Source organism: Rhea pennata, chromosome 13, assembly GCF_028389875.1.
Source record: "Rhea pennata isolate bPtePen1 chromosome 13, bPtePen1.pri, whole genome shotgun sequence".
NCBI classification, from domain to species: Eukaryota; Metazoa; Chordata; class Aves; order Rheiformes; family Rheidae; genus Rhea; species Rhea pennata.
The window spans coordinates 412,077-439,227 of record NC_084675.1 but is presented as its reverse complement, the minus strand read 5'-3'; the positions used below and the strand labels follow the sequence as shown (position 1 = coordinate 439,227).

The following is a 27,151-nucleotide window of genomic DNA, read 5'->3' as shown; positions in this document are numbered from 1 at the left end:
GATCTAACTGGTCAAGCAGAATGTTTAAAAACTGAGCCAGAAGCCACCACCACAATAGCTGCTTAGAAGGAGCGAGAAAGCAGCTGTATGCCCAAGGGCAAACCTCAACAGCATTCACTGGTAAAAGTGTTTAAGAGCTTTTTTTTTTTTTTTTTTTTTTTTTTTGGGGGGGGGGGGGAGGGTGCGGGGGGGGGGGGGGATTGTAGACATTTCCCAACCAGGCAAACACAGGGTATGACAACTAATTCAGGTAGTATCATATGCTCAATATCCAACTGATAAAAACAATTTAAACTGTTAAGAAAATCTCATGGTTTTATTGTGTAATGTAGCATCGAAACATCTGAACAAATCAATATCTGGGCCGTACAGGCTGCTGTTCTTTCATTTCTTTGGATTATAGAGCATCTTGTCAGTACATAAACAGCAACCTTTTGTATTATAAATTCTTTCCGAGGCATGCTGGTACAACACAAATTTCTCTTGTCAAATGCAGCTAAGTCTAACTTCCAAACATCATGCACAAGGAACTCATCTAGTAACAATGTAAACTCAGCAGAAGGACAGGTCACAGGTCTTGCTTGCTCACGCTCTGCAGTGCTGCAGGTTTGTGTATGATATTTGGAATGTTCTGTGAGTGTGAATAGTATCAGGAAGAGGACAGAAGGAAAAAAAAGCACGAGTGCCTCGGGGTTGCCAGCTCAGCCAAAGTTGTGCAGTGCTAGCCTGAACATATCATTGGTGCAAACCCAGGCATCATTGATGTTCTTTAATAGAAATATCTGGTGGAATCCCATGATAGGATCTTCATCAGCCTGTGAAGAAAGAGGGGAAAAAAAAGTTTAAAAAGCTTATTTTTAAAAATGAGGAATGCATTCCACTCTCAAACCAAGATTTAAAAGGTCATGTGCACATCCAGTACTTCAAGAAACACTTTAATACAACCAGAGGCTCTGTTCTAAGTTGCTTGGCAAACAAACACTTGAAGTCTCACAAAACAGAAATCCTGCAATAGAATCAAATCTGCTGGAGTTTGTTGAGGTTTTCTGGAAGAGTGTTGCAGATGTCTTGTTCCAGCAGCTTCACATCACTGGTAAGTACATGCCTGCTTCATTGTGTTTAACGAACAAGCTTCCTTTGGGCTATATCCTAGGAACTGTGTAAAACAATTGTAATTGTGTTTAAAAATTAGCTGATAATTGCTGTAGTATGGATGTGTCATAGAAGGGAGTTTCTGTAGGAGTCTATCAATAATATTGCCTGAATGAACTCTGCAATGATCTAGGCTTTTGAAATCTTTCCCAGAGCATGCTCTGCTGTCCAGCCACATAGTACTTTGTATTTCTACGGTACATGAACTGCTCAAAATGAGTTAAACAATTACTGTAGCTGTGATAGGATGTTCTAGCATAGTGAATCTTTGGAGAGGTGCCTCAACTTTTGCCTTTGATAATTCAGCTGGGGGCTTATAATGCCTGGATTACATTACAAGGGTTAGGGACTACAGAAGTAGAGAATAGTATTAGAGAGACTAGTCCTCCCATCTAATGTTTACCAGTCTCCTCAGCGAGATCAAGGCAGAAGTTAAAGCCTTTAAATAACATAAATAATCGATTCTCAAATCAGCTGGAGATCACACAATAGGATTTAAATTTGAACAGCACACAGCACCTGGCTACAAAAAAAAAAAAAAAAAAAAAAAAAAAAAAACCCTTGTGATACTGACCACAACATACTCTGTTCAGCATTTTTCAGAGAATTCAAGCTTTAATCTTTCAGCACACAAGTTTTAAACTTCAAAAGTGAAAAAAAGCATTAAAGCATTAACAAGCAGCATCCAGAGGAATGCATGAAACACTTAAAATGCTCTTCATTCAGCATTTTGAGTTGATCTGAGTTTGAGTTGATTTGAATTCTCTGCAGTCCACCAAGAAAAGCAGATGAAAAAGCCAAGACTAAAGAGCAGAATAAAGGAGGCTTCTGGAAGTAAACAAAACATCATTTAAAAAAAGTAGAGCACAAATGATGAATTAACTATGAAACAAACCAAGGAGGAGCAACTTGCTAAGGACATCAGTTATATTGGAAATGGGAAGTCTGGCAGAGCACTGGTAGAATCAAGTACATAACTAAAGCATAAAAGGAGCATTCAAATCTAAAGTTAACTGCAAGGATTTCATAGTGACAGCTGCTTAGGAAATAAAGTGATAGACAAAAAATGCAGTAAGTGCAAGCTAGTCCATGATGGAAAATCAAAAAGGGCCCTATGATTAGCTACTGCCTCTCAGGAGAGCGATACGGACAATTTTTTTTTTTTTTTTTTTTTTTTTTTTTGGAAACATCAGCTCAGAACTTAACAGCTATCAAGGCAAACAAAATGTTATCAGTTATTAGGAACTGAACATAAAAGCATAATTATGCAGTCACATAAATGCACAGAGCACCCACATACCAAATCCTGCATGCATTTCTTATCACTTACAAAACAGTAAAATAAGGAATGGCCAGAGGAGGGCAAGAAAGATGATCCATAGTTTCCTACTGATGAAAGTAAATTAAGCACAAATCTAACTTGCAAAAAAAACATGACTGGGTGGGAAGAAAGGGTAATATACAATCAAACTACTATAAAACATGAAGGACAAGTGATAAGGAAAATACTTTCCCACAGCCAAAATATAAAAGGCAAGTAAGACTGGAAGTATTGAGTACATAAAACCATGGAAAAAGAAAAATCCCAGAACCAAGGCAAGTGCTAAAACAGTCACTGTTCAACAGCTTGATGTACTGGGTAGCCTTCTGTTACTTGATAAAGTCACCCTTTTGCATTAGGCAGATGTTCCACAATAGCTAGCTTGATGTGAACACAAGGAACTGTGCTGGACTACAGCAGAAACACCAGGTATTTCAGAGGACATACTATCAGTATTAGATCTGCCCAGAAAGGAGAGGTAGCTTGTGCACTGAAAGAACATGGGTAGTAGTAAGGTCCCACTACCTACTACCAACTATTCAGCTGCAAGATAACTGTGGATATTTAAAAGGAATTTTAAAGGAATCTTTAACAGATGCACAGCTTTCCAATGTTCCTCAAAGCTTGACATGTCTTTGCAAAGTCATCTTAAAGTTAACCTTTTTGACCAAGTCTGAATGAATTTATGCCAGCTCCTTTCTAATGGCTTGGATTAGGCTCAGACTGGGCCAGATTGGGCCAAGCAGAATCTCTTCAATTCAGATCACTTTGAATCACAGGTATTAATAAGCATTTAATATACTCTCACTCACTTTCCATCCTCCTCTTCTAGGGTCACTGAGGGACCTACCAGCAGTCACAAAAACAGTTTTATGAACTAAATTTAAGCTTGCTTATTACTGAGTGAGAGATCATCATCATCATCATACTAGTTTTTTAATATGTTTCCTCTCAATCTGTGGTAAGCCTAGCTGCACTGTAGTCATTAGTACTTTGGCTTGAGGGGAATTTCTTATGTAATTCAGGACTGCGTGCATGAAAGATTGGAAGAAAAGGAATTATTTCCTCTTGCTGCTTTACACAGTCAGTTCACACACTGAAGTCACGTAGTATAGCTTTCTTTCTTTCATATAATGTTCTCACAGCAGAGGAACAATACCTCCATGCCCAAGAATTCAGCCAGAATTTTATGACTTGACAAAGAGCATCCTTTCAATTACTTGAGATGATTTACAGGGCAATAACTGTTCCAGTCTCTTTACTTCAGCTCTTCATCACATCTCAAGCAGCCTCACTGAAACACCCTTTACCTTTACTTTCCGATCCAAATTCAGCATATGCATTCCAGTTGTGACTCAGGTTATAAACACAAGGGGCTTGGCTTTTCCCCACAAAACTTTCTTATATGCAGTTCAAATTCTTTTTCATGTCCTGTGATCCTTGGAAAAAAATATATCAGAATTGCATACTGGAAAGAGCCCTGGAGATCTCCATTCCAGGCTCCTGCTCACACTTGGGGTATCAGAGGCATCACATCAGCCACAGCTTTGTCTAGCAGTCTTCAAAACATCCAACAATTGAGGCTCCACAGCCTCTCCAGGGTTTCATCCTCCTCATGAAGAGTCTTCCACTTGTATCCAATCTGAACTTCACAAGCTGTAGTTTGCGACCACTGTTCCTGGTTATATACCATCTGGCGCCACCAAGAAAACCATAGTCAGTACTGGAATTATGCTAACTGCTTTCCAGCTACTTCTCTTTCAGGTAGTTTTACGCTGCTGCTACTAGATTGCCCTTAGCAACCTCTTCTCCAGACTCAAGCTCAGCTCCTTCTAGAGCCCTGGCCACCTCGGCCTCTTTTGAGGCTTCACCAGTTTCTCTACATTCCTTCTGACCTGGGGGCCCTTAGACTGGATGAATTAACAGGCCGAAAATTGTCAAGTCCTCAATTCATGGAACATGACCATTTCAGAACATTAGATACAGTATTTCTTTGTGATCCAAGTTTTATTCTGAAACTTACTCTAAAAGAAAAACATAACTTTTCTCCTCTTGCCTGGTCAGGGACAATTTTATTCTCCTTTCACCAGCACCCTGTAGCAACTGTTCATTGAAATGCAAATTCATAGCTATCTCAAAGAATAAGCCAGTTATTTTGGTTAACAGGTACTTTCAGATATTAACTTTCCCCATTTAACAAGCTTTAAACAATGCAGAAGTATTCACCATGCATTGTAAAAGAAAAAAAAAGAAAAAGAAAAGCAGAAAAAAAAGTGACTTTGGTTGCAAATTTCCTCCCCCTTCTAAGGCTATGAAGCACCACATAACAAATTAGTTATTCACAATTAATTCTGCAATGATCACTTCAAAATTCACGCTCCAGGAAGAGTCCCAGATCTGCCACACTGCTTTGAGAATGTGCAAGCAACAGCCATGCTTCTCAGCCACTACAAACTCAATTGACAGAAGAGCGAGAAGAGAGCACTCCTTACTCAGCCAGGACAGCGAGGACTGCATGGAAGAGAAGTAAGGCAGAGGTTAAACGTTGTGGAGGGCTAGCCTGAAGACTTCATTGGTGCATACCCAGGCACCTTGAAAGTTTTTCAACAAAAAGGTTTGGTGGAAGCCTAGAACCTGGTCATCATCTGCCTGAGCATGACAGGAGGAGAAATATGTTACTAAGTGAAGCACACTAGAAATACTGCATGACATCCTGGATGAATATTGCTGAAGTAGTGTCCCCAAGAGAAACTTGCTCCTAGAGGCTTCAAAACTGATTTCTTCCTAGTTGAAGCAAGCAAGCACACAGTCAATGAATAGCAATAAAAAAAGTGAGGAGAATTAGAATCAGTGGAAGTACATCTATTACTCTTCTATAGGAGGATTAAATAAAACACTATCAACTATCCCAATAGTCATTAAAGAAGATTCTTCACATCTGTTTAAAAACATGCTTTTCAATGAAAACAGTTATTGTACTGTTTCTGCTGGTGTCAGACTCTTGCTACTGACTTCATCCACCATGTTCAGATGCCCTATTATGCTCAAACATCTCCAAGAAACTGCTGTCTCCAATCCCCTCAATGGGGATTGATTACCTGCTCTAAAAGATTTTATAGTTCATATTTGGATTAGCATGCTGGGCTATAGACTGGAGCAGTATAGAGGTAGATGTACATCCCAACCTTGTCACTGGGCAGTAATGTTTCAACTGATCCAATAAAATACACCTACAAAAGGGTGGGTGTACACTCACAGAGGCTTAAGACTCCTAAAACCTGCAACAACTTTTCTTAAAGCATAATATTCTGGGGAAGGAAATGAGGAGTTTGATAATAATAGTCCTGGGTCCACCATTTCTTAAGGACTATTCCAGCACAGTTAAGAAGGGAGCTGAGGCTTCGTAACACTTTGGTAGCGGCTTATCCCATAGTATATAGAGGGAGAACAGAAGATTCTTTCTGCTTAAGTATTTTGGGATTTTCTTTTCCCTACAGCAAAACAAGCTTGGAATTTAATGGGTTAAGGAAGAAATGCTAAGATGCACCCAGCTCACTTAAGAATGAGTTTCCATTGAATTTTCAGGACCAATAATTCAGTCAGACTTCAAAAAAATCCATTCAAAAACTCTTAAAAAGAGTGCATTATATAACCATCAAGTATTTCTAGCCTGTTATTTTCTTGTATTATTCTAGTAAAAGCATATGCAAGTTCTTTCTCTACATATAACAATGAAAATTTTAAAAAACATGACAGATTTGAAAGGATGTGTTAATCATTCTAAGCTTCCAAAAATCTGGCCTCATAGTAAAGATAACTGGGATATCCATGAACAGGATAACTGAATAGTTAGTGGGAAATGTGGCTTTTCCCTTCAAACTCTGCTACTGATGGTCTTGAAAGTTCCCTTCTTGCGTGAGTTAACCTTTAAGTTTTCCTTGAGATGAACAAACCTGAGCTGTGCAGAGTAGATAGAGTGTTAAGAAGGGTACCTTTAGATAACTAAAACATGCAGCTCCACCTTTGTGTGCTTGTCTTCTGTTCTAATGAAGAGCAGATGAGCAACTTATTAAAATGCCTAACAAACTAGTTGTTTTTAGTTACTGTTTTGAATCTAGAATAGCAATAATTTTTGTCCATCTCAGCACTAACATACATAGATTAACACAAGAGAAAGTATTCTCTACATGTGACAGCCAGTTTCATTTAATAACAGAAATGGTTACCATATACATCATGTTATAAACTCTTACTGGTTATTTCCTCTGTCTAGCTGCAACAATGAGCATCATACAAGGCAAAAGCAGAAAGTCAGAAAGTTCAAATTAGAACTTCTGGACAGTTCCTCAGTGATAGGCAGCAATCTCAAGCATTAAACTCTGCTTTCTGAAGCCAAGACTGAAGCCTCACAGTTGTGAGGAGTGAGGAATGGAAGACAGTTGCCTCTCCAACTAAAAATTCAGAAACAGGTTATATATGGTCATGTCAACAGTAAATATTCTGCTTAATCCAACATATTATTTCCAAGTAGCTGGTGCACCATGAATGATCCCTGAATACTCAAGTACTGCTCAGCAAGTTGAAATAGTTAGGAGGATAAAAATGGCACAGTAAGAAATATTGCTCCAAGCAATGGTATTTATAGAAAGCTCCCAGACTGCATCTACCAGCCCAATGACCACACCACAGCATGAGAAAACCCCAAAGCTTTACAGAATCTCTTAAAAGCTTCATCTCTTGCCATGGGATTCAACATAGGATCACTGTTGCAGGCTGTGATCTGTTTGATGATTATGTAAATAACCTTAAAAATATGACAGTGCATAACCATTGCAGCTGTGTCCAGTCCAAGACATGGAGTCAAAATGTCGTGCCTGTCACACCACTGAGTTTTCTGCACACCCAAGAATCAGAGGAATGAGATGAACATGCCCAACTTCAAACCTGCCCTGGAATTCAGTGCTTTCCGTGGCCACATGTGGCTGTCTTTCCCCAATAAAGTACATGCAGGCAGTGAGCAACAGGAAAGCTAGAATCCAACTTGCGACTAGGAAGCAGGAACAACTTTGAGAGCCAAAGCCATCTATGTTAGGTTTAGAAGTGGTTGCAATACACACTGGGAACTGCTCTTCTCCACTGGTCAGCCCAGAACAATAAAGAATAGCTAAGTGTTTTGAGGATGCAAGCAGATTCAAACTGTCAGGCCCAGGTTTGCCTAACAGAACATTCTGTGGGAGGTTGAAGGCTTTGATCCTGGAAATGCCATTCAGTCAACAGAAAAAGGAAGTCTAAGCAACAATTTTAGGAGAAACTGAGCAAAGTAGGTCTAAAGATTGTGACAGCATGGCTGAACTAAACCCTGAAAAGACCAACTCTGACAGGTCAATGGTGATTTCATACTTTTAAAACAAACACTGCCCACTGTGGGCAAGTTCCGCCTGTAAGTGACTTTACATGCAGAAGATTTTGCAGACGCCAGAATAAATTCTTTTGTTAACACTCTTATTAACTTACAAGTCTGTGGCTTTGGTATATTGAAGATGCAACATTTCCTCTGAAGAGCAGGAAACTGCCTAAGTTTATCCTGTTCAGTACCATAACTTAAACAGCAATGCAATCATATTACAGCCTGAAAAGTGATCCAATTTCTTCACAAGGAGGAGGTGTTTCAACACAGGCAACATTCCCATTGTTGACCCAGTTTTAACTAGACTACTGCATTAAAACCATAATTTTATTCTTATGCCCTATAACAGCAAAGGGGAAAGCATGATCTTATTGAAGGGTTGTCAGCTAAAAAAAAAGGCTACTGAAACAACATAATGCATGATGCATATGGTACATCAAGGGGCAGAAGGAACACTAAACAAGGTGGTTATGGTGTCCAAGAACACTATAATGATACTTTTAAATGCAGCTGAGGATGCTGAAACCTTATTGTATCTAAGTAAGGAAAATATTGATGTCTTCAGAGCCTGTATTATAGTCGTATACACAGTAAAGGCCATGATGCTTTGCTTGACAAGAAGAAAAGTCTGCCAAGTTGCAGGAAATTTTTACTTAGTGCTAGTTATCTTGAGGAAGGAATAGTTTCCTGTCAGTCTTGAACAGTAGAAGAACCATGTCACAATGTGAGCTTACCAGTACTCCCTCCCCACCCCAGAAAACGTTTTAAGGTTTTCAGAAATCAGGTGTTTTAGTGTTCTACAAAAAAAATTTAAGACATAAGCATTTGTTACCCTGTAATGGAAAGAGTTTACCTTAAGCTGTCCCACTACCATACTGAGTATACAGCTGTCAGGTGTAGGCTGGTGGTCTTGTGCTGTGATGCTGTGTTGTATTTTTTGGAAAGGAAGGCTCTACAATGAAAAAAAAATGAGGAAATGTACAATCATTGACAATTTAACTTATTCCCAAAAGAAAGATCAAGAAAAAATATCAGTATTTGAAGAATTAGAATATTTTGGCACTACTGCAGGGAGAGTTGTTGCAACTCAACCCTGCTCAGCTGAGTTGACCGTGATAGTTACATGTTTTTAAAGCACCAAGACATGAAATAATTAGTCACCACATACATTTAGTGGTACTTTTTTCCTAGTCTTATTACACTGTGCCATAAGAGCTTCTGTTCATCTACAAGCTAAAACTTGGTATGATGAAAGCACAAAACTTCTGTGTTCTGAACAGTATTAAGATGATGTGACCCAATATGTGAGATTTACCAGGCAATGCCAAGTAGGATTTTCCATTAAATTGGCTACGAACAGAAAGGAAAGGTGGCTGTCCAATAACCTGTGTTCAGTACCTGAAATCCACATATCCACTTTTTACTTTTGATTCCTTCCTAGTAAGAGCATCTGAGGGGAACTGAAATGGCAACAGGCATCTTTGCCATGTGCCAGGCAGGAGCAGGATGGAAGGGGGAGTAGGAGACCAAACCATAGATAGATACTGGGAAAAAAAAAAAAAAAAAAAAAAAAAAAAAAAAAAAAACACTCCAGATGTACATGAACATGGAAAGTGGTTAAGAGTTGAAGTACACACTTTGAGACACTGTGAAATAATAATTCTCTCTTTCAACTTAGGCTACATTCACATTCCAACCAGAGGTGACTAAGCTGTGAACACAAACACTTAGAGTATCTCAGAGTCCTGTCACACAAACAATTTTTGGCACTGATCTAGCAAATGCTGCATTAGTGATGGAAGTGGCAATGCAGCATGGACGGAGCTCCAAATGATCACAGAGTTGATACTCTGAGTCAAAGCACTATATAGGGCAGCAGCATGCAGTCATTTAAACTTGTAGGATGTGCTTTGTCACTTTGCTTGACCTTCTCAATTTCTTAAGAGGTTGAGACACATCCAAATATCCACTTTGACAAGCACCACATTTCTCTCCAGTGGAAAGAGCCAGCCTGAAAGACTTCACAGAAGGCCTAGGCCTAAGAGTTCTGTTCTTCACAAGGATGTGAAGTACAGACTTCACCCTACAAGTGTAAAGCTTCAGGAAGGATATCAGGAAGCTAATTCTTTGGCTAATAGAGAACACAAACTGTGGAAGAATCAAGACCTAGGGAAGCAAAGGAAGAGCGTAGAGCAGTCCTCTAATCACAAAGGAACTTCAGAAGACAACTGTTAAAAGAACAGTCTTTATTAAAGCCTACAATGTTTCCTCTTGGCCTAGACTGCAAACAGATCTGTCAATGGATCCTTCACTCAGGGAAGATCATCTGCTGAAACAGAGCTAGCTTCTTGCCTTAGATCCAAAGCTGGAGGAGTACAAAATAAGTAATACAGTCTGAGAGCCACAGCTTTGCTGCCCTTCTAATGCAGCAGAAGGAACTTGTTCCCAGGAACTATGGCGTGCTATGCAGCATGAGCTGTCCATCATCACCTGCATTCACATGGACTTGAATGTGGTCTGAACAGATGGAGGTCCAGAATGCTACTGCAGAGATTATACTTCTTCAAAGAACCACGACCTCAAATCAACTGTCTAAGTAAGTTCTAACTACCAAGAGCAGCATCTGTTGCAATCAGACAACAAATGCTGGAAGGGGATAATTAAGTACTTCCTTGCAGACTGAAACAATTGAGCCGTCAGAACAGGAGTGTTTCAAAGGCTGGGGAATGATGATCCAAAGAGTAATCATGCTCATACACAGACAATAGCAATAGAAATCCAAAGACAATGGTCTTGAGATAAAGCTTGGTATGGGACACTACAAACGTATTTGCTAGTAGGAAGGACTAGAAAGGAAAGCAAGCCTTAGTATTTGCTATTGTAACACATACTGAATCAAAACTGATAGCACCTGTCTGGAGAAAGGTAAGCCCTCAAATTAGTCTACAAGTTGCCCAAAAATTCTACCAGCCAAGTGAGGATCAGTCATAATTTTTGAATACTCAAATACATGTGCCTTGAAAATAGCATCAAATAGAATCTGATCTTAATCAGTCAATCATGACAAGACACAAAGAGAAAGTCTGCTGTGGCCATCACAAGTGACTTGGTGAGTACATAGTGTGGAGGGGGCAGAGACACGAAAATGCCACAAATAGACTGAATTGGTAACAATCCTGATCTACCATGAACTGAAATGAGCCAACTTGTTCATAATGTGCAGTAGACATCCTGTAATCCCCCAAAACCCCACAGCAGTCTCTTCTGAACTGCCAGCAGAAGATTTGCCAGCGTCCTTGTCCGAAACTTGACCATATACAAGTTAGGCTTTGGACATCTCCCCTTATACAAAAGCGAGAGCACTGTGAAACCTGGTCTTACCTCTGTACATCAACTTCTTGTTGAGCAAGTCCTGCAAGAAGAGTCTCTTAGAACAGCTAAGTAGAGCGATGAACTGAAATGAACGTGGTTGTACCCAGAACCCATTTTCCAGTGTGATGAGATGCCAGTGAGAGGTATGATTAGAGACAGAAAACAGAGAGGAAGGAAAGCCCTCCCGCCCCCAAGTTCCCCAAAACAGTGGCACAGAACCAAAGACAAGGTTGGGCAAGGTGGTGCCTCTTTCAAGTACGTGAATGTCACTTGCAGAGAAAGGGCCCCCCCCCCACTCCACCCCAGTGGTTAGCCAGCTGAGTAAACTATTTCTCCTGTGACACAAGGGGGAAAATCCTGCTGGACAGAGTAGGATCAGCTAATAGAAAATAATATATATATATATATATATATATATATATATATATATATAAATATAATTTTAAAAAAAAAAAACTTAGAGGGAAATTCCCTCAAAAGGATGAACATGCACCTGTACTGAAGCGTTTCTTGAGATGAACAGTGCAATGCAAGGGACTAACAGAAATGGGAAACCATACAAGCAAAGCTTTCAGCATCTTATGAGAACTTGTCTGCACTTCCAAGTCTTTTTTTTTGAAGATAAAACAAATTTTGCAAAAAATAATGTTTGTCAAGTAGTTTAAAAACTCACACCTGGCAAGAAGTGCTGGGTACATTAGCAGGCTAAGCAAGGAGCACAAGTAGTAAATTCAGGCACTCTTGGCTTTCTCTCATGGAGCTGGCTGTGCTGCATAAACACATTCCACTTCCGAAAGTACCTGAAAACACCAACCTGTTTTCTCTGCTGCCTACCTTGAAGCCTGCTAATACTCAGTATGCTAAGTCTAAGAGTGCCTTATTGATGGGAAGAGATTCTGGATAAGTCTGGTTAATGCAGAATGTGCACACTGTAACATAATTCTGCTAAGAGATGTGACGAAATCCCACCATAAATGAAAGGAGGTCTAGAGATATTCTGTCACTAAAGCAACTTGGCATAGCTTCTTCATTGGTTCGGGAAGCTCCTAGAAGGACTAACGCAGTATCTCAAATGCTCAAGCCAAAACAGGCTACACCAAGGAGGGCATACATTCTGTTTGAGACAAGCCCTAAGTCCAGCACCTATTAAGACAAAGAAGGACTACCTGCTCCGTTATAGGTGCACCAGTATTGGCAAACCAATGTGTTGCTGCTATTCAGGAGAAATCTTGTTGGTGCTTAGGGTACACTACTGATTAGGTCAGGCACTGAAGTACACAAAACCACTAACTGCAAAAGCAAGAAATGCCAAATTCTGTCAGTGACCTGCTCTGCACTCTCAGATGCTCCAGGAGCAGAAACAGGCTAAACATTAGGTTGAACAGCGGACAGCCTGAGTAGCTTGGTGCTGACAGAGCCATCCTGAAAGGCATCACAGTCAGGGTAAATTGATAGAGCTCCATAGCAAGCCAAAGCAGCAGAAGGGCATTGAATAATTCTACTGCATTTCTGCTTTGCTCCAATCAAATGCATATTGACAGAAAAGCTTCCCCTGGAGCTAAGAAGTGTGCCTCCACTCACCAGGCAAGACTGTGCAGCAGGCACATGAATCCAGAAAGTCTGACTTTTGCTACAGTCAGGAAGGCAAAGAAGAAAGTGAGTATCACCCTGGAGGATAACAGACTGCTCTGCACTGCGACAGATCCAAGGCAAAGCTTTAGACACCAGCCAAGCAAGTGTTTAGCTGGTTGGGTGTCTAAATGGCTGCTAGCCCAGAGGTCTAAGGAAGAGTGAGTACACAGCCAACCAACTCTGGAGCTTGAGTATCTTCTGCCTTATCTGGGAGTAAACAATTGCAAGCTGTGTTACTTCTGAGGTGTGTGGCCTTCTTGAAGGCAAAGCAGGCACCTAAAATACAGATCCAAGGACAAACTATGGTCTTTACAGTTAAGGAGAACTTTGATGAAAGCAGTGATTCCAAATCACAAAAACAATACCTGTGCAACTAAATAGGTGTCCAAGTAACAAAAGTTTTTATTACTCTGAGAAGAAAGAGTCTGAATGGTGTCTTATTCTGTCTGATATACCATGTTCCGAGCAAAACGTCAGAAGAGCTAGAGCATGCCATCTACAAGGCAAGAGGAACAAACTTTCTGATCTCATGATAGCTCGCAGGTACACCCATTTTTAGAACATTAATACAGATTTTTCTCAGAAGAATAATTTTTTCCATGTTTAACTAAATGTATAGAGAACGTGAAGCTCTTGCTCTATATTCAGTAAGAAATGCTCTCCTCTGCTCATATCTGAATAGCTGATAAACTCTGGGTTTAGAATAAGCCAGGGTCTCCACTATAGAAATTGTTTGCAATTTACGTACCAGAAAACAGAAAGCTCCTGGCTTGACCTTTACCATACGCAAATCCAAACAGGTTTGCTGTGCTACTTCCATAGCATTGCTCTAACAAGAATCAATGTGTCAAGAGTATGAACAATATTTTTTGAAAGTAAACTAGCAACGTCAAATCCAATTGCAGAGTTATAAAATAATCTTGCAAACTAAAGGAGTCAATTAACACCTCACCACACAGTTAAACCACAGCTAACATTCTCTGAAGACCATAACCTGGAAGCACAAGTCCCATTTTCCAGAGTTTTAAGCTGCTACACTTCTAGTTCAAACTTTCAAAAGAGACTAATTTGCAGTCTTCAGAAATGTTTCCCAAAACATTCAGGAAGGATTACACACTTACAGAGAGTTTTTCAACAATAGCTGCTTTGCCCTGGAACTGCTGTCCTTCCCACGTAAGGCATGATGCATCAATCTGAGGGGAAAGAAAAACAAATTCATCCACCTGCTTAGATAATTCTGAAGCAATATTGGTAAAATTTGAAAACTTTTTGAAAAGTTGCAAAGTTTGAAAACTACTTGTAAAGGAGATGGAAAGAAACTACAAAGAGCAATTGAAACAGTTTAGAAAAGTCAATTAGAAATCAAGTAGATGAAATTTCACTGTCACAGTTCTACCAAAAAAAATCCTTCCTTTGGATCAAAGTTAGTTTTCAGAAGAAAAAGGTATCTAAAGGTATGCACACAAAGTAAAGCACCAAGAGACAAAAATATATGAAGTAGTCTCACAGAATAAGTTACATCACCATGTTTTTTACATCTCAAGTATTGATTTACATATCCCACTCACATCCAGAACAGCATAATGAGCATCTAAAGGTCTTCTAACAGACTGCCTCATCTGGAATGAAATGATTGCAATGCTTCAGTCTACAAGCTCTTCTAGTATATGAGGGAGGATCTCCAGTCTATGCTATATGTTAGGTGCAACAGGTAAGAAGATTTTTCTACAGTTTATCCCAAGGTCATAAGATCCTAACTAGTGTTGACACAGTTCTGCCATCCCAAGTCCAACTTTAACTTTTGGCAAACAGACTTAGACTGATTTCCACTGAGCTCAAAGTCTGCCTGTTGTCATCTCCAAACAGCATCCCAAGTTTCTATTCACATCCCAAATTGTCCTGGAACCTATTACTCCTTCCACCTTTTTAAGTCTAAATAGCTCAAACATGATTCCTGCCTCTTCCCCTTCTAAATTTCCATTGCACTTAGGATCTGAATATGTGAGCAGAAAAGGGCAGAATCTAAAGAGCCCCATTTGTATGTTCTCTAGTAAGTTTTCCAAGCCCTGTTTTTGATCCATGTTGCACCAGAAAGCCACATCCTTCAGCCAGGTGCATTGAACTTGTACAACACAGCCACAATCTCAAAAAACTTCTGGTTCTCACAAAATCATGGCAAGGACACAATATAGAACACATACAGCAAGAGCCAAAAGAACAAAGAGGTCGACCAGAGCAACAGCACACAGCATCTCAGTTACAGATGCAACTGAAGGCAGTACAGGTTAAGAGTCCTTGAACGCTGCCTCCTTTTAAGACATGCCCCTTTCAGGAGGAAAGGGACCAAATCCAGGTTGTGTAAGCTAGTTACTCAGCAAGAGCATTTGGCTGACATTACTCACATCTTATGATAGGACATCAATTTCTGATTTTGATTATTTGGGAAACGAGGTGATGGTACCAGGGGATGACACTATTCTTCTCTCATGCACTCAAAGCATGGGTTTCAAATAGGGAAAGCCAGAAAAGCAGGAGACCCAGGACCTGTCTTTCTGAATCCACTTCAGGAATCAGCAGCTGAGCTTACTGCTCCTCTCGGAACAGTCAGAAAGGTCTTGTATCTTAGGGGACACATTAAACTAGTGAGGGAATGTAAACATTAAACTACAGGCTAGAATTTTAGATGGTACCTAGTTATGTCTACCTGACTCCCAGCTATAGGTTGCCTTGATAGTTACCTTCTACACCATATATCTGTGAGAAAGTGCATCCCTTTTCCCATCTCAAAAGCCCTACAGATGAGAAAACAGCATAAGAAAATACTTCATTACAACAAGCCACACATATACAGTAGAACAACGTAGAGCTACAGCATTTTCCTGCAAAAGTGCATAAGCATAACATCTGTACAAACCCTTGACTTAGTCTGAAGTCATATACCTCAAGCAGTTCATAACAAAAGTGACTGTCTCAGAACAAAAACTCAATTTAATTGGGTCACACCACTAAAGGAGAAATACTGAACCTTGAAGTAGAAAGCAGCAATTCAAGAATGCAAGAGAAATCCAAGTGCTCCCCCTTGCTGCATAATATATTTACTTCCACAAGGTCTCAGAAGACAAAAGGCTTCAGTAGAAGTAGAACATTTCTACAGAATCTCCTTTAATTTAGACAAGGACACATTTTAGCCACACAAAGCAGGGTCTATACCCTCCATAGTTTAAAAACTCTCTAAAACACATCAGTGACTTGCCTAATGCTCTCCTGCCTGTACTTGAATAGGAATCTCCATTGAATGATGAAAGACAGCAGGATCCCAAAGCCCAGGTGCTCACTGAATGCAAGGCCATGTTTCCAGGAACTAGTCAGTCTTCATTAGAATTAATCAGTGTTACGCAACTTAAAGAGGTTTGGGTAGTAACATACCAGAAAGTGCTAAGAGGCTTCATATTTAGAGCTGTGGATTAAATACTGACTGCTTGCTCTTCTCACTTTACAAATCCTGCTCACAGCTTCTTGTCCAGGATCAGCCAACAGTCTAGCAGACAGCAAACACCCGAAGAAGCAAGAATCCAAAGAAGTAATGCTATCAGTGCTAGTGGAGACTGCTGCGGTGCAGGGAGAGGTGTCAGATGGTATTCCTGTAAGAACTTCCAGCACTCAAGAGCTTGGCAGAACTGCATATGATTCAACCAGCAAGGGTCAGAAAAGCAGGATGTATTAAAAGACTTGCAAGACTTGAGTCTCCTACTGAAACAACTCAGCCACCCAGCAGCATTCCTCACCACAGGTAATCTCAACTAGCATTTTGCATGTTCTTTAGAACATGTCCTTCTCCACGATTAGAGGCAGACACTCCCTTGAACCTTTTAGTTACAAAATTAAAGTTTGTAACCCACATCTATTTTGCCTCAAATAAGGGACAAAAGTTAAGAATTTTTAATTAAAAGAAAGCTTAAATTTAAACTTAATTTAACACACTGGAAAAAATGCAGCATGAGATCCAAAAAACACCTGTAAGAGCTGCTAAACAGAGGAGGGCTTAGAAAAATCCACATCCCATCACCTAACAGGTGTCTAAGCAAATCCAAGGCTATAAACTAATGGTAAACTAAGGATAGCACAGTTGCTTTTACAGAGAATTTTATCACAAGATAATCACCAGCCTCTCTCACTGCAAGCTGCTGTTTATAGCCATTTTGTTGGGGAGGGTGGTTTAGGTTGTTGTGCATTTTTCTTTTCTTTTTTCTTTTTTTCTTTTTTTTTTTTTTTTGAGACTGACTGCCTATCAGCAAGGCAGACAAAGCTCTAAATAGAAGGCACATATAAGAGTAAGACAAGAAATAAGAGTTCAGCAAGTGCAATTGTTTGACTAATATTGTGGAGCCAGCATAAAACCCACTAACCCTTCTTGCGTATTCCCACAAATCAAAATAGAGAAATTTAGAAGATTATGGGATAGAACCTCAACTTCCTTTCTAGAGATACTCACATATATTGCTCCTAACTGGGTCCTGTCTGCATCAAAGAGCTGGTAGTAATGTTGTACGAAGCTGGACCCAATCTGCTCCCAGATAGGCTTGTCTCCCATTCTGAATCCTCACCCAAAGCCAGTGACTGTAAAACAAACAAGGAAACAAACAAAAAAAAAAATCAGCAGAGAGAACAATCACATAAATAAGCATAGTATTTGGCTTATGTATTAAGAGGTAAATGCAGACCCCTCAGACAGCCAGAATTTAATCTTTGAAAGAAGTACAGCAAATCCCTCAGACAGGTATTTACTGGAGCAAGTCCAGCAAAGGGCCACAAGGATGATTAAGGGACTAGAGCATTCCGCATGGGGGGAAAAGGCTGAGAGTTGAGATTGTTTAGCCTGCAGAAGAGAAGGCTCAGGAGTTATCTATAAACATCCAATGAGATAGTGAAAAAGAGAACAGTCGTGGCCAGTATCAGGATGAGAGGCAACGGGCACAACCTGAAACTCATGAAATTCTACTTGAACCCAGGAAAATGCTTCTTCATTTTGAAGGTTGTTGAACACTGGAATGGGTTGCCTGGAGAGGTTGTGGAGCCTTTATCCTTGGAGATACTCAAAAGCTGATTGGACACGGTCCTGGGCAAGCTGCTCTACCTGACCCTGATGGAACAGGTGGGTTGGACCACATGATCTCCAGAGATGCTTCCCAACTCCAACAGTTCTGTGATTCCTCATATATTTCACCATCCACAGACCATTCTGAGGATGAAACAGTGTCCTTTCAGTGCTATGCAATAGGAGTCAATTCACTTCCATTAGCTTTTTGCATAACACAAATTTACTTTAAGACCTGCTTTAGTCTTTTATCCTGCCACTAAGACTCAAGTATACTTGACATACATCTTTGATGCTGTAGTCATTTAAAGACACAAATCCTGATTTTTCACTGTCCTGAACATCTGCAGTTCCCAGTGAAGGTACTGGGAGCTCAAAGGTATTGAACTCTTCTGAAAAATCAGTCCCTACTATTTTTGATTAAACATATGGCATGTGCACCAGTCCAGATAGATCTAGATCTCGAAATTATCATATAAGATCAGAATAGACAGTGGCTCTACATTCTCATAGAACTTTTCAAAAAAAAAAATCATTTTTTCTTTATTCTGACCCATCTCTAAAAGACCTCCCAAGCTGAAGAATTGTGCTGAAGTCAAAACACAAAGGAAAAAAAAAGTGTTGTACTTAAAAACCATTACATTCCATTTTAAGGACTGAGTTTATTTCAAGAAAACTAAATTATTCTGGATAAAGGTCAAGATCTGCCAGTCCCTAGACTCTTTCTGCAATATCTGACCAGAAACCCTCAAAATACTAGTCTGTATTGCACTGCAGGGCTGAGAAGTATCCAGAACATGAAATTGTTTTTGAACACAAGACATGATAAGTTATTCTGTGTTCCTTTGGATGTCAATTACTCACATATTTGTGTGACAATGCGGTCATTCCTTCTGAGAAAGGGATGTTTGGGAGCCTACAAAGAAGGAAAGGCTCTGCAGAAAGAGCTTTGGCTGTAATGATGTGCCACAAAACCAGGCTACAGACTCCACAGTTTTTGACACACAGCTGATGACAGCTAAAGACTCATTTCCAAGTGCACCTTCGAAACTTAATTTCGTCCAGAGATGAAGGACTGAGGTCAGAAACAAACTGAAAAAACATGCTCATCCTGACTTTGAAACATTTTTAATCTAACATCAACTTTCTAGGCAATGTAGTCAGCATTAAAACTAATAATCCTATATACTAACGTAGACTAAAATCACAGACATATTGCTATCTAATATTTGAACTGCTCCAGGAAATCTATAATACATAGTTTGGAATAGCAATCATCATATTTGTCCCATGAATATTTGCAATATGTGACTCAGTCTGAAGAGGTTTTACCCAACAGAGTGACTCCTCTGTGAAAATAGATCGCAAATTGATAAATCTATCCAAGTAAAACAGGGTAAAAACCAAACAAAAAACCAAACAACTCAAACTCACTTCTTTACAAGAGAAAAGTTATATCAATTGCTTATCCATTTTTGCCACATACCAGCCTAACCTGGAACAGATGTGGAAGTAAGTAACTTCAGCCTGTATTAAAGTATTCATCTTGTAAGAAAATCTCTCTAAAACCACTTCACAGTATTCAAATAGACTTCATTCTAAGTCTTCTTCTCAAAAGACTTATCAGAAGCCATGCTGTGTGAAACAGATCTAGGCTGTGCCTAGGCTGGCAACACATACTTCCATTGCTTACCTCCCCAGCTGTAACAAAGATCTATCACAATATAGAACTGTTAAACTCCTTGAATCCTACGCTTGCATTTAGGAAAGCACATTGGGTTTCAAGAACATACCAAACAATCCCATGGGAATTACATCTACCTGAGCCCATTGTAACAGCCCTTTAGTTTCACCTACAATCAATAAAGAACAGGAACATGCAATAGGGTACTTTTATAACATGCTCTTGCCATCTCCAAGTTTGAAGACAGACCTACAAAACATCTTCTAGAAAAAGGCCCAGAATTTCGAATTCTGAACAAGTCTAGTAGAGATTTAAAGTTATGGGCTCCAAGATACTGGTATTATGTCAATATACTATCTCCCCTCTGTCATTCTCCCCTCACCCCAAATTCTTGGTGTGCCACAGGCCAGGATTTGTCTTTTGCCTTCAAGACAACCCCCTTACAATCTGTGTTCCCCAATATCATCCCCTCTACACATTAGGCTATGGGGGGAAGGGGGGGAGGAAAAAGTAACTAAACTCGTAAGAACATTCAGCTTACATGTAGTTAAGCCGCTGCAGCACAACCCTTTTCTTCACTCACAGGGACAGAAATGCATCTCTATCTGCCATGAGCCAGAGAATAGTACTGGTCCAAAACTGGAGAGCAGTTTGAGCTTCGAACAACAGAAGCAAATAGGCTTTATGTTGCTCTCCCAGCACTTGGAATGACATCTGCCACATCTCTTCTAATTTGTCCCTGAAGATGAAGATCACCTTGAACGCTCCTGTCTCAAGAGTCCTGGGGAAAACAGCCATCTACTCAAACTCCATAAAAGCTCAGATTTTTATTCCTCAAGCCTCCCTTGTAGCATTCTCTCTGCACACTGTGATATGCTGAATGACCATCACCTCAGAAACACCTATACTCTCCTGCCCCCATTTCCTCATTTTCCTATCATGCCCATGCACAAAGTTTTGCATCAAAATGGGAAGTATCACAATGGGACAGCTCATAGTTTGAGTTGCTCCATGGCCCAGCAGCGACATAAGCTAGAAATTCCTCCCTTAAGCAGTAGTCCCAAGCATGCCCATGGCACAGTTCACAGGTCCTCTGAAACATGCCCTTTCTGTGGTGACAAAGAAACCCTAGATCACATACATGATTGTGCCAGGCTGTAGTCCCATTTCACAGCTTCTCCAGAACCTCTTGCTGCCTTTTTCTTAAATCTACACTCACCTTATTTGAGCAGGGCCTCGTTGTGAATCTACTTTGGTGGTGCTCACCGCATCATTGGGAGGATTCTTGCAGCTTATTTAGGAAACCAAAAACCACTCGTGTTTAGTTTTGAAGTCTGCTCCTTCCATTCAAGAGCTGAAGATACCTAAAGGTACGTAGTTTGAGATGGTAGGAGAGTGGTTGTGATAGAATAAAAAGTCCAAGCAAAAATCACTCCTGTTCAGTTTTGTTAAACCACCATACAATTGCACCACTATAACTTGTATGATAAATACCAGTCACACTTCCTAAACATTCAAGAGCAAATGTACTTATAGATATCCATGTTATACAGCCAAGCACCTACTCGCAATCTGAGCTAGTACATAGCAAACTACGACCAGCTTATTCTCTTGAGCTAGATGTCAGCTTTTTCTAAAAGAAGTCTTTTCTCATACACCATGTGAGACCCATCTCATTTAGACTTGGTCCTTGAGGCACAACACCATTTCACTCAATTACCAGATGCCTTCTGTTCATCCTGAAACAGTGAGAAAGCCTTTGCTTTATGACTGTAAGAAACTAAGGGATAAGTATTTTAAATATAGAAAGTAACAGAATGGTTTCTGAAACTAAAAATTAGTATGTTAGCTCACAAAGAAATTTGTACTTGGGCAAGTAAAAAACATTAAATAAAAACCAGTATAAATTTGCCCAGTTATAATGTTGATTTTGCCACAGAAATGAGAACCAAATTTTAAAAATGCTGCTGAAATTAGTGACCCTTCATTAATTTTATGATCTTGCTTTTTTTCCTGTGCCATTCATATGCACTTTTGCTTAATATCTTCTTTCTCCCTGTCCCTCTTCCAATAAGCAATTTCCTTCCCCTTTTCTGATTTGCCTCCTTTAACATGCAGAAAACAACGTGGAATAATCACAAGTTTAAGAAACTTGAGACATACTAGAAAACAAAAGATAGGAAAGATCTGTGTTATCAAGTCTAGTCCCCTTCAATCAGATACAATCCATATCAAATTGTATCGATACATTTATCAAGCTGTTATAAAAGGTATGTTCAATATAAAAGGCTTAATGAAGTCAAATTTTCCAATACCTTTACCAGACCACACACCAACACACCCTGAAGTGTATTCTCCTGACCTTTACACATCATTCACTGAACTTCCCAACTCCCATCCTACATGGTGATTCATGGCACACAGCCTGTCCTCAGCCTCCTTATCCCATGTTCATCCCACATACAGCACAGCACTCCTTTAAGACTTAGCACTACACTGGTACTGTTGCATATTGCCTTGGGCTACACAGCATTCCTGATCATACAGAGATGCTCCTATGTTCAGCATCCTGCAATAAAGGAAGGACAACCTACACCATGCAGAGCTTTTGAGTTGCCCATGGTATGAGGCTTTCCTGCATACAATCAAGCCTACTCTCAACATTAACAGAACTTCCACAGAGCCCCACAATCATGACAGCACAGTCCCCTGCCATTTACACAGCCCAGCTGCTACTCAACCTTGTCAAATTACCCAAGACTACACTACATCTCAAAGCCTTTCCCTTCCCCACAAGCTGCTCAGCATTATGTCCAGTGCCACTAGCCATACTGGTCCACAGGTGAAACAACTGCCTTAATTAGCATTTCCCCCTCATCAGTTTCAGTATGTGGCAGACAGCACTAGTAACACATGGAGCAGCATGCCCCAGATAGTAGTAGTACCAAGGAGGAAAGAAAAAGAGGGAGACTGGAAGAGAAAGGAGCCCTCACACGGCTATGAACCATCAGAATTAGACTGAGGTTACACTGTCCTTAGGCAGCAGATTCTTTTATCCACAATATGCAGAAACACAGAATCTTTGTCGTTGCTTGTCATGGCTTAAGGTATTCATATCGACGCTTCTACATGCATCCCACTTCCTCCTCTGCTGTCTTAACTCTGGGCTTGAGAGTTCAGGATGAACATACCAAGACTGCCAGACTCCTAAGGGGACCACAGTCCTCAAATAACCAATTTCTGTAAAAACTTTGGTTGATAACTCTTCCTATTGCTTCCTTCAACAAAGAAGATGCCATGAAACAACTTAAAGATGATTCTCAGTCAACACGTTGCAGCATCAAGTCAATCCTTCTAGTCAAGTAGCATCACCAGAGGTACTTGGAGCTGTAAATTTAGACAAGCCAAAGCCATCTTTTTTTTATTTTGACAGAAGGAGAAAGAGTTGCTAACAGACAAAAAGAAGAAAGAAAAGAAACAAGGAAAACTCCACAAATTTAGATCACCTTCCCTGAAACTTTTTTTTTTTTTTTTTTTTTTTTAAGATGTTTATCTAAACACTTGCTGCATTATCACATTTGGGCATGTTAGCTTAGCTGCTATCAATTAAAAAAAAAAGTCTTTTTGAAACAAAGCATGGGAAACCCGCACTACTAAGAAATCCTGCACTTTTTCTGAAAATGCCAACTAAAACTAGCATTTAGATAGGAGCAATAGCATAGTGTAATGTAAATTGCTAAAGAATACTAAGGTGGACTCACAGGGATTTTCACACACACAAAGAAAGCATTCCAAAATAAAGAACAACTATCACCAGCAAATAAGCAAGTAAATAGTTTCTAATTTGTGAGGTTGACCGTTTGAGAACATGAGAAAGAAAACACAGAACATAAAGACAAAAGCCTCAAACTAACACATTTTAACATCCTAATGAAGACAAGGAAGGAAAAATATTTGCCGTATATTAGCCAGTAACTGAGTATGAGTACACTACTTTCGTAAGTAATCTGAGCATCTCTAAACCACATTCCTAGAACATTCAAACTGCCTCCACACAGCACTGCACTTAAGTTAAACTTTGTCATGGCTGAATTCAGGCTTAGCAGAATGTTAAGCTGACAGTTTTTTTTTCGGAAAGTGTGATACTCAGTGTAACAAGAGAGCACCAACGCTCTTTAAATTGATAATATTGGTCCAAGGATACAGGAAACTCCATGGCAAACATGATTTAAAAACTACCAGTCACTACACTGTTCCCTATTCATCAACATGAGCAAATAAAGACAATAAAAGAACTCAGCTGTTTCAGCTGGTCATGCAATTTCTACCATGTTCTAGTATACCATACCACTTAAATTCATGTCTATATTTTTGACAACTCAAAATAAAAATAGTGAGCTAAAGACTCCTTCAGTCTCTTTTCTGTTACCACTAAGACTTACAAATAGAGGAGCTCCTCTTCTGCATGCTTTCTAAGACCCCAATGGAACCGCGTCACAGGATTAATCAGTTTCCTTTCAAACAGCTCATGTAATAACCTACACAAGCAATCATTTGAACAGCTCACCTTTCATTAGCAAAGGCACATGCTGTCAACAGGAGAAGCAGGTAAACAAATTATCAGGAAAAAAAAAACACAGACTTATTCTGGTTGGAAGGAACCTCAGGAGATCTCTAGTGCAATCTTGTGCTCAGAGCATGGGCAGCTGGGAGATAAGATCAGCTTGCTCAAGCATTTAGCCAGTCTAATCCTGAAAACCACCAAGGATGGAGACTGCTTAACTTCTGTGGACAACTTGTTCCAACACTTGACCACTCTCATGAGGAAAAGGTCCTCCTTATATACAATCAGAGTCTCTCTTGTCTCAGTTTATGTACCTTGTCTCTTGTCCTCCTGAGATTCACTGCTATGAAGAGCCTGGCTCTGTCTTCTTGCTAATCATTCTGAAGATACTGAAAAGCTGTGATTAAGTCATGTTCCAACCTCCCCCCACCATCAACCTTCTCTTCTCCAAACTAAACAGAATGCACATTAACAGACACAATGAAATACTGGAACATATTCAGTTCATCAGAACCCAGATATAATGTCATTTATCCTAAATCCACTATACATCTTACTGAAAAAAAAATTGATTTAGTGCTTATCAATCTTTCTCAGCTTCCACAGAATCACAAAATGGGTAAGGTGGGAAGGGACCTCTGGAGATCATCTAGTCCAACCCCCATGCTCAGCAGGGTCATCTAGAGCATGTTAGACAGGATCACATCCAGGTGGGCTTTGAGTATCTCCAGAGAAGGAGCCTCCACAACCTCTCTGGGCAACCTCTTCCGCTGCCCTGTCACTCCCACAGTGAAGGAATTCCTCCTCATATTCAGTCGGGAGTTCCTGTGGTTCAGCTTTCACCCATTGCCTCTTGTCCTGTCACATGGCACTACTGAAAAGAGTTTAGCCCCATCCCCTTGATACAAGATGCCTATAGCAGATCACTGAGCACATGTGCCTTGCTAGTTTTACTCCAAGAAAGTGCAAACTTTTTGTTCTTCTATATGACAAAGTTATTCAAACACATCAGCCAGGTTAAGTTCAGGCTCTGCACACACTTCTGGTAAGAGAATAATATAGTGAATATCAAATACCTGAAGCCTAAAGCATACTGAGATACACCTTCTTTGAAGCAATGCAAATTATCTCCTTGCAGATTTTACTCTCAGCACTCAGTGCCTCTGCCTTTCCCCTCTGTGATACCAAATCACATCAAGTAAAGCAAGAGCACTACAGAGCACAGACAGGCAACATCAGCAAGGCAGGAGGCTTCGAGGGCACATCCGTGTCATGAAAGCCCAATGCCTAAAGCAGTCACAACAGTGAATCTTTCAGCACAGACTAGACAGATTATCTGCACACAGGAATATTTGAACAGCATGTGTGAAAAACACTCCTTCAAAAAGCTATTTGCTCTAGAAGGGCTGTTTCAATGTTCTCCTGGAGCAGAGGAATGGCATTTATCTCCTCAGCTTGAGGAACTGTTGTTCTCGTTTGCCGCTGGAGATTTCTTTCTTAAGTCTACGGCCTGCACTCGCCTCAGCTGAAGTCTCTGCTGCAGCCGAGGCTGTCGGAGGAACTGTGGAGGGACGGAACTGTGGATGGGGAGCACCCGTCGCCCGGTGCGCTGCCACGCTTCTCAGTCACCTTGCCAGCACCAGAACCGGGCAGGCGGGTGGGGCTCGGCCACACGGGACCGAACGGTGGAGCCGCCCGCCAAGCCGCAGCCTGCCCCCGGCCCGGCCTTCCGGACAGCGCCGGGGCTCAGTTCCCACGCCAGCACACGCCGAGGCGCCAAAGACGGAGAAGGTCAGGTTGCTTCCAGCCTCCCGGCTCCCGCCGCCCAGCGCCCCGCCCCAGCGCGCCACGGCCCGGGCCCGCGGCTGCCGGGTGCGCCCCGCGACAGAGCTCAGCCACAGGGCCGCGGCCGGCGAGCGCGGGCCGGGGCGGGGCGGCAGCCTGCGCCCGGGCACGTTTTGCTCCCCGCTCCTGACTTCCACCCTCTCCTCCCCCGGCTCAGGGCCCTCCGCCGCCGCGCCGCCGCCGCGCCGCGCCGCACTCACCCCGCAGTTCCCACTATGGCGGCAGCGGCACCGTGCGCGGCGCGAATCCTCTGAGCCTCTCTCGCCCGCGCTGCCCGCCCCGCCCGCCCGATGCGGCCCAGTCTTAGCCTCCCCGCCCCGCAGCACGCCGGGAAAGCGAGTCCAGCTGCCGCTCGGGAGCGCAATGGAAGCAGCGTATAGAACTACAGCTCCCGAGGTGTCTCGCGCCGCCTCCCGCCGTGCCTTATTTGAATGAAGGGAAGGAGACCGCGCATTGCTGACCCCGCAAGGCCGTGCTCCGGAGCATTGTGGGATAGTGGTAGAGGTGCTTCTTTCATCTCTGCATCTCCTGTGAAGCCCTTCTGGTCTCAGTTGGCCATCGCTTCCGTGCTCGGGTCCTCTCCCTAGAAGGGCCCTGTCACCACTCCCTGTGAAGTGCATGACTTTTGCCTGCCTCAAGACCACCTGCAATCAACCACAGGTACTTCCCAGGCAGGAGTCCTCACAGAGGCCTTTGCCCATGGGATCAGGGCTGGCTTGTCTGGAGGCAAGTGACCCAGCAGCCACTGCTCCTGTGCACCCTGAAGTTCAGTAGTCCTGAAAGAAGGTAGAATGCACAATGGGGTACAGCAAAGGAATACTTCAAATAACTACTTTTGAAGAAGTGTCTTTAAAAATTCAGTCTTACTGGAAGCCCACACCAAGTTCAGTAAAGCAGCAGCAAATAGTGGCAGGGAAGGTTTATAAAGGTGCAGATGTCTTTGTTGTCCTGCAACTTAGATAACAGGGCTGAGTCTGAAAGATAGCTCAGCAGTTGTGCTGTGCCAAGCATTGCATTTGGCCCAGCCCTGGCAGTTCTGCAGGCAGGCTGTAGATGACTGACTGTCATCAGTCTGCTGC

The 27,151-nt window shown here is 41.3% G+C and overlaps 1 protein-coding gene across 1 annotated transcript; it reads right to left on the bottom strand.

Annotated features, from left to right (window-relative positions):
* Positions 1–288: 288 nt before the first annotated feature.
* On the bottom strand, positions 289–26,360 carry NUTF2 (nuclear transport factor 2). The gene is made up of 5 exons (XM_062586399.1): positions 26,273–26,360; positions 17,377–17,501; positions 14,006–14,077; positions 8,734–8,832; positions 289–815 (listed from the first exon to the last, which is right to left on the bottom strand). The coding sequence occupies exons 2-5, from the start codon at positions 17,473–17,475 to the stop codon at positions 702–704; spliced, it is 384 nt and encodes a 127-aa protein (XP_062442383.1). The 5' UTR covers positions 17,476–17,501; positions 26,273–26,360; the 3' UTR covers positions 289–701.
* Between the last annotated feature and the right edge of the window lie 791 nt (positions 26,361–27,151).